General features: G+C 39.6%; 1 protein-coding gene across 1 annotated transcript in view; it reads left to right on the top strand.

Moving 5' to 3' along the window:
- Window positions 1–3,306: 3,306 nt before the first annotated feature.
- Window positions 3,307–12,193, top strand: part of DYTN (dystrotelin) — a 66,873-nt gene continuing 57,986 nt past the window's right edge. The window contains 2 exon segments of the mRNA XM_003820801.3: window positions 3,307–3,325; window positions 10,980–11,054. Of these exon segments, the coding sequence (XP_003820849.3) occupies window positions 3,307–3,325; window positions 10,980–11,054 (94 nt within the window).

The raw sequence follows: 12,193 nt of genomic DNA, 5'->3' as shown, positions 1-12,193 counted from the left end.
ACAGGAATGCTACATCTGGAAACCTGATTTTACTCAGCTTCTGTCTTCTAGAACTGCTGAGTCATTTTTACGGAGGTTCGACTAGAATGCTTCTCTGCGGAAACTAAGAAAGGTAAGGACTTGGTGTGGAGGCAGATAGATCATATCTTCAGCTATCCTGTTGACTGGCCGAGAGGCTGGACCCTTCCAGGCCTACCTAGGAACTTCAGGAATTTCTACACCAAGAAGAGTTCTAAACTTATTTCCCATGCTACAACTTTTCTAAAAAATCTTATTTGAATATATATGGAAACTTGCTAGGTTTTGGGAAGTCTTAGATTACCACTATTATTATTATTATTATTATTATTATTATTATTATTATTATTATTGAGGCAGAGTCTTGCTCTGTCACCTAGGCTGGAGTGCAGTGTCACATCTTGGCTCACTGCAACCTCTGCCTCCAGCTTCAAGCAATTCTTTTGCCTCAGCCTCCCGAGTAACTGGGATTATAGACACCCACCACCACGCCTGGCTAATGTTTGCATTTTTAGTAGAGATGGGGTTTCACCATGTTGGCCAGGCTGGTCTCAAACTCCTGACTTCAGGTGATCTGCCTCCTTCAGCCTCCCAAAGTGCTGGATTAGAGGCGTGAGAGCCACTGTGCCTGGCCACTGTTATATTTTTAAAGAATGAATGTAATCAGATTTTTCTTTAATTTTGCTTTCTGTAAAATGTTATTTATCTGCCCAAATAACTTGTGCTCTAATTCATTCATTCATTAGAAGGAGGGTAAAGTATTATTTAAATGTAATTATCATATAACTTTTTAAAAACAGTTTTAAACTACCCATGATAACACAGGTAGTTATGTACCCATGTTACATCTTTTTCTGAGAACTAATAAGGCTTTTCTTACACCATAACCCATTCTTTTTGCTGAAAATGAATATATATGTGTATATATATATGTACATATATATACGTATATATGTATATATACATATATACGTATATATATACGTATATACATAGTATATTAGACACACACAGAGACTTCAAAAGTTCATGGAAAAATGGAATTAAAAGATAAAAATAAAAACAAATTTATTTATCAGCATAAGCCTTATCAAGTTCAAGACACTTTTGTAAGTGATAATACCAGCCATTTAGTCCATCCTTAAAGAACTGAGGGTCCTGAGAATTTAACCATGTCAGTGCAGTCCTTTTGACATTATTAACTGAAGAAAACTAGGTGCCCTTTGAAGATTTTTTAAGATTAGGAAACAAAAAGAAAAGAGAAGGAGCCAAATCAGAATTGTAAAGTGGATACCTAATGATTTCTCTTCAAATCACTTGCAAAATTGTCCTTATGTGATGAGAAGAATGAGCAGAAGCAGTGTCATGGAGGACTCGCTGGTGATGCTGTCCTGGGTGTTTTTCTGCTAATGCTTTGGCTAACTTTCTCAAAATGCTCTCGTGATAAGCAGATATTATTGTTCTTTTGGCCCGTCAACAAGCAAAATACCTGGAACATCCTAAAAACTGTTGCCAGAACCTTTTCTCTTGATAGGTCTGCTTTTGCTTTGACTGGACCACTTCCATCTCTTGGTAGCCGTTGCTTTGATTGTACTTTGTCTTCAGGATTATACTGGCAAAGTCATATTTCATCTCTTGTTACAATTCTGCAAAGAAAGGCTTCAGAATCTCGGTCCCACATGTTTAAAATTTCCATTGACTCTGCTCTTGTCTGCAGCTGATCTACGTGCAATGGTTTTGGCACCCTTCTAGTAGAAAGCTAGCGCAACTTCAATTTTTCAGTTAGAATTGTGTAAGCTCAATCAGTTGAGCTATCTATGGAGTTGGCTATTGTTTCTTCTGTTAATTGTCCTCTTAAATTACAGCATTCACATTTCTTTAAAGAAAAAACTTCATTTTTTTCTTGCAAACTGATGTGGATGGTCCACTGCTGTGGGTTTCATCTTTCACATCCTCTCATCCCTTCTCAAAATGAGTTATCTCTCTGCGAACTACTGATTTCTTTTTTCCTTTCTTTTTTTAAAATTTAATTTTATTTTAAGTACTGGGATACATGCGTAGGACGTGCAGGTTTGTTACACAGGTAAACATGTGCCATGGTGGTTTGCTGCACCTATCAGCCCATCACCTGGGTATTAAGCCCTACATGCATTAGCTATTTATTCTGATGCTCTTCCTCTTCCTGCACCCCCAACAGGCCCCAGTGTGTGTAGTTCCCCTCCCTGCATCCATGTGTTCTCATTGTTCAGCTCCCACTTATAAGTGAAAACATGCAGTCTTTGGTTTTCTGTTCCTGTATTAGTATGCTGAGGATAATGGCTTCCAGCTCCACCCATGTCCCTGCAAAGGATATGATCTTGTTCCTTTATATGGCTGCATAGTATTCCATGGTGTAAACTACTGATTTATTTGGGGCATTGTCCCCATAAACTTTTTGTAAAGCATCAATGATTTTACTATTTTACCACCCAAGTTTTACCATAAATTTGACGTTTGTTCTTGCTTCCATTTTAGCAGAATTCATGTTGCTCTCAAGAGCTATTTTCAGACTGATATCTTATCCTTCTTAATGCTTCAAACTAAATCCTGTTCAGACATGCTTCAACAATCTAGTGTGAGTTTATTTTGGTACAAAAAATTTTTGAAATCCTTGCCTATTTTTTTTCAGAATATACATTTTCCACAAACCTCTTGTGTGTGTGTTGTTTGAACAATAGTTGCAACATGAAACAATCAACAAAGGTAGCTAATTGACTACTCTTTTAAAAATTAATTATTAACAGAATCCTATGTATACATATACATACATGTATGTATATATGCATATATATGACAAGTTGATAGCTTTTGTTAGAAATTTAATATGTAGAATGATTTAGCATAGTGTTATTAGAAATTTAAGTATTGAGAGTTTCAAATTTTGTTCTTAAAGTTCAAGTAAATTGATATCATCTTAAAGTAAGAATACAGTCCACTCTTAAAATTACAATGCCTCAAAGCCTCTAAGTCATCATGGTATTAGTTTCAGGAGCTGTTCTCAGTTTTCTGAGAAGTGTGGTCAGTATCAGGAGCCTCTACTTCTATGTTTCTCCTTGTTTTCTTCCTCCCAAGATATTTCAGTCGCCTTGAACACCTTGCAGTCACTTTCCACAGGTAAAATGATTTGTTTAGTTGCCTTTTTGTTCCCCTGTCCTCATTCCTCTGCTGCAAAACCTTCTGCTTAAAATACTGGTTCATTTCTAGTTACAGGGACCCACTTGCCATCTGTCATTCCAGGAAATTTGTGAAATGGATCCAGATAAACAAGGTGAGTATTATTGTCAAGTTTCTGAGCATAGTTTGTAAACAGAAAAATTAGGCACAGATGTTATATTTTCAGACCTCTGATTTGAAGAAGAGTAAACATTTGGCAAATTTCTGGCTGAAAAAGAAACTGTTATTTGATTAAAGTGGCTTTCTCTCTCTTCTAAACAGAAATCCACCATGTACTGAAGAGTATCTGGTCTATTGTCTCGAAAGCACCAAAAATAATCTAACAAAAGACTTGATGTCAACATAATTACATTTGAATTGCTATTCAAATACACAGAAACGATTACCTTAGTTTTATGTATATTCATAGTTTACTATTAAAATGAAATTATCGTATATATTTTAATGTCATAGGTAAGTTCACAGTACTGTGTGGTTCAAGTTGGGAGAAAGGTCTCACAGTTGTCACTATATGAAAATTTTATAAGTGGATATGGAGAAACTAGTTCCCCTTTCTTCTAACATCGCTGAATGCCAAGTTAGGCCCAGAACTGATCTGTGGGATTTCTATTGCTAGATCTATTTGGAGCCTTACTCCCCTAACCAAAATCTACATTGTTATCTTACTTGTTTTATATGAAATTCTGTATGATCCCTAGTTGTTTATCTAAAACAACATTATAAATGATTCCAATACCTTTGGGTTTTCCAAATTTGGGCTCTCATATTAATACGCTTTACACAAAGCAGTAGGTAATCCATTCAACTCTCAATTTTCTTCTTTCTCAATTTTCTAAGGCAGTGTGTCTCAAAATTAGCATGCATCAGAATCACCTGAAAGGTTTGTTAATATGCTGCAAAGTTTGTGATTCCGTGGGTCTGGGAAGAGTCCAGGAATGTACATTTCTAACAGGTTCCCAGGTGACATGATGCTGCTGGCTTGGGACCACACTGTGAGGACCACTGGCCTAAAGCATCTATTTTGGATCATTGAACTAGATGATGGACATTTGAAAGAATTGTATTATATCCACCTTAGTATCTGTGGAAAATAAATATATTGATGTAGCTGAGCAAAAACAAGAATCCTGGTCAAAAGATATTTCCCAATCATTTTGCTTCCATGAAGAAGAACACATGTAGCTTGTGTTACTATTTCTTTAAGCATCTAAAACTGCTTTGTTCATAGCTTTGGGCGTGATACATTTGGTAGTTTCTTCTTTTCTTGAGTTTGTTTTTTTTTTGTGTGTGTGTGTGTGTGTGTTTTTGCATCGGCAGAAAAAAAATGTAAAAGTTAGCCTTGAGGAAGTGGGTCTGGTGTTGGCTCACCTGGGCTCCTCATTCATTTTCCATGTTGCACTTTATCACAGCTTGCCGTGTTATGCTGCCTAACTTCATCAGATGACGCTGTAAAGCATAACTTGACAGGAGAGTGATGGCCAGATGGTAGAGCAGCTACAGAGTTGCTCCTCTACCAAGAGCAGCATCTGGGAACTTGCAGAGCCCCCTGTCTGCTGATTCTTTGTATCTGCTTGGTGCATCTGAGAGGAACCAGGGCACAAACATTGGCCAATTTCCAGAGGAAAGAAATGTTGGGCATTACACTATTGTAAATTATTTCCACCCTATTATGCCTACTCTCAATTTTTTTTTTCTCCAAACATAGGACAGAGGAGTTACTGACATCTCCCATTCTCTAACATTGGCATCTTATCTGAAAACTAAGCATTTTTAAAGCCTAAGGAAATGATGAATAACAAAAGATTTAGAGCAAATTGTAGTTATATATATGTTTGTACCTCTTGAAAAAGAAAGGAAAACATGTAGACGGTTTTTAAACAACCTCTCTTGTTTGGGTGACAATGTTTAGGCACAGTCCACTTCACCTGAGGTAGATGTCTTTAATCCATGATCATATGCTGACTGTTGGATCAATATACATTCAGAGAGAGGCCTGTGGCATGTTCTCACTACTTTGGGACGGCTCTGGCCTGGGGTGGCTCTGGCCTGGTTCAGCACTCTAATCCCCTCTGTGGCTCCACACAGTGCCTGGCACTCAGTATCTTATGTGTAACAGCTAGTACTTTACCCCACAACACTCAAGGGCAAGAAACATCATTTCCTAAATCAAAATCAAGGCACTGTACCTTGATATGAAATTTAGGCTGAGTTCACTTTCTTTCTTTCTTTTTCTTTTGTTTTTTGTTTGTTTGTTTGTTTTTTGAGATGGAGTCTCGCTCTGCCACCAGGCTAGAGTGCAGTAGCGCGAACTTGGCTCACTGCAACCTCCAACTCCCTGGTTCAAGTGATTCTTCTGCCTCAGCCTCCCGGGTAGCTGAGATTACAGGCACGCACCACCACACCCAGCTAATTTTTGTATTTTTAGTAGAGGCGGGGTTTCACCATGTTGGCCAGGATGGTCTTTATCTCCTGACCTCGTTATCCACCTGCCTTGGCCTCCCAAAGTGCTGGGATTACAGGCGTGAGCCACTGCACCCGGCCACCGCAGCCACTTTCTAAACTGATACTTGTTCCAACTTGCCTACAGCCCCCTTGAACTCCTATGGTTCTCTAACCTCCTCTCTGCCTTCCTAGCTCCAAGAACTTTCTCCAGCCAACCTCTTTGAATGATTCCAAATTCCTTTTGCATAATTATGCACTATTAACCTTTGGGAATTGATTTTACAGAGAGTGTTTAAGGGGAAAGGGTCAAACATTCTCCCCTACCTCACCCTACTCTGGAGGAAGATGCTGAGTGGACATCTCTTCTCCCAAAGCTGAAAGAAAGATGCTTCTGCCTGCACCCATATTTCTTCCCAAGGAGACACAATTATCTCCCACACTTCCCTTCCCAGCAAGCAACAAGACAACACTGGCCCTGATATATACGGGCAGCTGGCGGGCTCCCTGTGCTGGATAAGGACGCATCTGAGAGTGGCCGTCCCTAAGTCATCTCCCCTCCCCCTCGCCTCTGGGGAGGAATCTCAATGAGGAAGGCAAAGCCCAAGGAGGTTGGGAAATCCTGGACAGGCACCCAGCTTCTCCATCCATCCAAACCTAGGACCCAGGGCTTGACAGTTCCTCCCCCAAAAAGTAGGATTGGGACCCAGAAGGACCTAATAGCTCCTGCCTGTTCCTACCTGCCTGTTCCCTGATTCCCACCTGTTTCTACCTCATTCCTGACCTCCCATTCCAGCCACAGTGAGCAGCTCAGCATCTTATCCATCCTCCATGCCTTTGCCCAGTCTGTGTTCTCTGCCTGGAATGCTGCTTAGTATCTTAGACATCTGTTCCTTCAACATGCACTAAGTAGCTACGTTAGCACTACTAATGAAATGCTGAATAAGACGAGAAAAAAAAAAAAAGAAATTTAGGCTGAGTTAAGTTTGGGAGGGAACTATCCCTGGGAGACAAACAGAAAGCTCTAAGGCTGCTATCTTGAACAACTAACTGGTCAAGGCCCTAACTGAAGTCCATTGTGACCACCACTTGTGATGCTTTCTGCCTTTGGCTTTGGATTCCACTTGAAGACATGGGACTCTATGTCAAGACTGGACACAGAAGTCCTTGTCACACCTGTGGCTGGTCTCCCTGGCTACACCATGCAGCCATTCCCCCACTCAGGGGTCTGCTAGGAAGGGCAGCCCTGGAAACACCTCCTAAACCCAATCTTAGTCAGACATCTCCCAACCTCTTGTCCAGGCATCAGCCTCTCTCCGCCTCCAGGAAAATTCCAGATTAATTCTTTCATGGGCCTGTCCATCTTTTCATACAAAGGCCTGAGTGGAGGTGACTTCAAGAGTGGTCCTTACGCAGTGGCTCACGCCTGTAATCCCAGCACTTTGGGAGGCCAAGGCGGGCAGACCATGAGGTCAGGAGATCGAGACCATCCTGGCTAACACGGTGAAACCCTGTCTCTACTAAAAATACAAAAAATTAGCCGGGCGTGGTGGTGTGCGCCTGTAATCCCAGCTACTTGGGAGGCTGAGGCAGGAGATTGGCATGAACCCGGGAGGTGGAGCAGTGAGCCGAGATTGCGCCACTGCACTCCAGCCTGGGTGACAGAGCGAGACTCCATCTCAAAACAAAAAAGGAAAGAAAGAAAAAAGAGTGGCCCTTAAACACAGAGACACTGTTAGATCTCCCAGAGGAGTGAAAATAGCTTAGACTTACAAGATGAACACAGAAACATTGCCTTTCCATTCTTTAAATTCTCCCCTTGCTGCAAGAACGAGACAAAAATGAATGTCACCACAAATGACCTTGCCACATATGTTTGAATCAAAGAAGTACACCAAGCAGTTCCTTGTTTCATTTTTGCTCAGGGCCTGTTCCAAGGCTGGAGACTCGGCTGTGTTTCTAGTCACAAAACTCCCCAGCACACCCTGCTAACTCCTCATTGCCTGAGTTTTATGTTAATCGGCTGACATTACATTTGAAAGTAGTTTCATTTTCCTCAAGACTTCTTCCTCTGGGCACCATAAATACAAGTAAGTCTTGGCCTCAGAGCTTGCTTGTGTGTGAAATCCTTGCCTCAGAATGAGCGTTTCTGGGTGTAAACTCTAATTGGAATTTGTTATCACCGGAAATACTAGAGATGCACCACTGCTTGGCAGTTCTTTCCAAAGTTTGTGACTGATTTCCTCTTTCACCCTTCACTATAACTGTGCAAATCTTCACTATTCCTCAACCCCACCATGTCCTCCTAACTCTAAATGTGTGAACATGCCCTCAACTTTACAAAGAAAACAGAAGCTCTCAGACATGGCCATTCCCCCAGCGCATCATCTCCTTTTATGCTTCCTCTCAGGGAATGAGAGATGGCTTCTTACCAAAGCTAATTCCTTCACCTGTGCATTTTCCTCCCTCTCTCTACCACAGCGATGGGAGCAGTTCGCAATACTTCAGCGATTGTGGCAGAAAACTTACCTCAAAAAGGCTGTGTTACCTTATAAAATTAATAACCCAATCAAGAGATCTACTGTACAGCATGGTGACTATAGTTAATAACAATGTATTATATTCTTGAAAATTGCTAAGAGAATAGATTTTAAATATTCTTACCACAAAAAATAAATATGTGGCATAATGTATATGTTAATTAGCTTGATGTAGCCATTCCACGAGATACACATATTTTGAAACATGCTGTGCATGATAAATATATACAATATTTATTTGTCAATTAAAACAAATGAAAATAAATTAAATAACCAAGGGAAGGACTAGCTTTCCTGGGCTGGGACATTGTCACCAGGAAGCGGTTTCTCTCCATCTCTAAGTTCATCTCTGCTCACCCTTGTGTGTTGATTTCATTCGCAAGCTACACAGCCTGACAAAAGAGTGATTTCTGCTCCAATCTACAATTCCAAATTCAAGTCGAGAAAAAAAATTCTGCTTCCCTGATAACTTGAACCAAGAGTCCTTGAACCCAGATTCATTGGAACATTACTTGCCTGACTTTGGTATGTACCCACCTCTGGGGAAGGCGATGGTGCTCTCACTGATGGGCTGGGCCTGGGCCACATGCCCCCATGGAAGTGGGAGAGTTGCAGTTGACACTATTGGAATTTCATGGACTCAGATTAGGGGAGGTGGTTCACCTGGAGAAAGAAAAATGGATGCTGGGTGGCTAAGGGAACATGTGCCCTCTGAGAGGGACTTTGCTACATCATATACTACCTGGATCCCCTACTTCCTGAGTCCTCAACCCCACTCTGTCTCTCCTGGCTCCTCCTCCCTGACCCATACATTCTGGAATCTCTCCTGCCTTTGAAAACCAATTTCGATTTTATGTGTTGTTCTAGCTGTGGCTCTCTTGTCTTCCCTTCATGTTATAAGATCTTGAAAAAGTTGTCTGGTTGTATGTTTTCTCCTCACCTTACACTCAGTGCTCCATCCTCTGCAGTTTGATTTTGACCCCCATGACTCCACTGAAACTGCTGTCACAAAGACCTTCAATAATCAAACTAGTCATAAAAAGCAGAAGCAATAAATTCCCTTTATACCAGTAGTTTTCAAACTTTCGTTTGCATCAGATTTACCCCCGGGGCCTGCTAAGACTCAGGTTATCCCTTAGATTCTCACCCCTAGATTCTGACGTTGGCGACTCCTTAGACTTTTGTTAGAAACTGTTTTTCTCCCAAGTTCCCAGGCGATGTTCCTGCTGCGGTTGGTTCAGGAACCATACTTTAAGGTCCACTGGTTTATACCAACAATAATCAGTTAAAACAGGCCATTTTAACTGCCTAAAATAAACTAAGCTATTAATGTGTATGATCTTATATAACTTTATTGAATAACATTAAAGATAATATGACTAAATGGGGAGATCTACTCTATAGTTATTTTTTCTAGATATGAAGACTGATCATTTCCGTCTTAAGCAACAGAAAGCTCTGTTGTAACGTTGTTATAGTCTCTTAAATTAAATAAAAATCAAATTTGGAGCATCAATGGAAAAAATTTAAAACTGTGGGTCCTTAAGAAAGGTAAGAGAATTGAACAATGAGAACACATGGACACAGGAAGGGGAACATCACACACTGGGGCCCGTTGTGGGGTGGGGGGAGGGGGGAGGGATAGCATTGGGAGATATACCTAATGTTAAATGATGAGTTAATGGGTGCAGCACACCCACATGGCACATGTATACATATGTAACTAACCTGCACATTGTGCACATGTACCCTAAAGCTTAAAGTATAATAAAAAAAAGAAAAGTAAAAAAAAAAAAAACAACAACAAAAAAAAGAAAGGTAAGAGAAACAATTTAGGAAGTATATTGCCTACATTTTCTTATTTAAAATGTGCAAATACCCTTTGAGGAATGTGTTATAATTCCCATTTATCTGAAGAAGAAATTGAAGATCAAAAGTAACTACTTTTAAGGAAAAAGGAAGGAACAGAACTAAGTATAGCTGGCTCCAGAGCTCTCTCCTCTCCTCTACACTGTGAAATGGGCAAGTACACACTCAGTGCTCAGGAATGCTCGCTATTGTTGTACTGCTATTGGTAACGGTAACTCTCAAAAGAAGGTATATTAATAATTCTTTTTCTGATTATAAAAATAGCATATACTTTTTATAGAAAATTTAGGTAATATTGAGTAGAGAGAAAATAACCGTGAACACGAATAATTCAAGCACTCAGAGATGTCCACTGTTAACAGTTTGGTGGATGGTACTAGAAGTTAAGCTCCACAAGGGTGGCCATCTTTATCTGTCTAGTTGAATGCTATATTTCAAGGGCCTAGAATCATGCCAGGGCCATATACTAAGGGCTCAATAAATATTGGCTAAATGCATGAGTAGATGGATAGCTTTGGAGTCTTTTTCATTTATGCATAAATGCATGTGTCCACATATAACTAGAACATATTTGCAAACTTGAATTTATATTCTACATGTAGTTTTTTTTTATCCTGTTTGTTTCAAAGGCCATTGACTTTTTATATAAAAAGTGGACAGATTGATGGAGTATTCCGTCACTTTTTGGTGGACTGAGAAGGTGAACTAGGTTCACCTGTAGCCCTAGAATAATGTAAGTCTATTTTTATTTGTTTACAGAAAAAAAAAGAGCTCTAAACCTTAATTTCCTCACCTGCAAAATAAAGTAAGCTTACATGATCTCTAGGATTTCCTTCCATAATGTGGGATTTATATAATGAGAGAGTACTTTATTCATAATATTTTATGTTTTCTTTACAGATGCTCTTAATAGTATTGAGAATTCCATTTATAGAACAGCCTTCAAATTACGGTCAGTGCAAACTCTGTGCCAGTGTAAGTATAGGCTCTCCTGAAATATTTGAAATAATCTGAGCTTGATGTGCGATGTAAAATTCATAGAGAAAACAAACACTCCCCCCATGCAGCTGACTACTGGATTCTGGAAGTCTGGACTTGTGCATTTAGCCCATTCGTGACAGAGAAGATGAAGGATGGGAAAACATCACGTGCATGCAAACCATGTGTAGTTTTGCTGATGAGCAATAGAAATAATTGTGCATGAGGATTTTTAATTTTTTAAATATTTTCTCCACTTGGCTTCTTCTAGAAAATGTTTTTGGTTTCCTTTTCAGGATACCAATATGGACACAAAATAAAATGACAAAAAAAAGTATTTTCAAAACTGCACTTATAGATTTAAGTATAAAGATATAAAATTCCATCTACCACGTAAGATTTGCATTTTCAAGTTGTACCTATAATCTATATATGAACATGCAAAAGTAGGTACAAATGAATAAATAACCCATGGACCATGAATTTTAAAACTATCTTGAGAATTCCCTGAGAACTGCCCCTTTTGCAGTAAATTTATATCTGATAGAATGTATGGTTTTCTTTTCTTTTCTCCTACTGTTATCTAGGCAAAATAAGGTAAAATGTTTTTACTAAAACATGTATCCTGTGAAAATTTTCCAAGGTGAAAAATAAACTGGGTCCGAGCTATGAAAAACATCAGGCATTCAGCATATCTAAAGTTATTGATTTCTCACTGCATGAAAGAAAAATCACTTCATGTAAAATGATTTCTGAAATTTATCATATCAGACCTAAGAGAAGTTATGTTATATATATGACATTTCTACTGAAGGCTGACATTTAAAAATATTTTTCCTCCTGCCTAAAAAGTTATATAGGGCAGTGGTTTTCAAATTGGGCTTCACAAAATATATGTGAATGTGGGGTAGCGCAAAAAAGAGTTAGCCAGGTGGGAAGAGGAGTTGCAAGCAATGTGGGACGATTCAAAGACCACATCCTCAGCAGGAACAACTCCATCCTTCTCTATTTTCCATACCGTGTTTGCTTGTGTGTGTGTGTGTGTGTGTGTGTGTGTGTGTCTGTGTGTGTGTAAGCTGGGGTCTCACTCTGTCACTCAGGCTGGAGTGCAGTGGAGGGATCTCAGCTCACTGCAA

This window comes from Pan paniscus, chromosome 13 (genome assembly GCF_029289425.2).
Source record: "Pan paniscus chromosome 13, NHGRI_mPanPan1-v2.0_pri, whole genome shotgun sequence".
NCBI lineage: Eukaryota > Metazoa > Chordata > Mammalia > Primates > Hominidae > Pan > Pan paniscus.
This window is presented reverse-complemented; position numbering and strand designations above follow the sequence as displayed.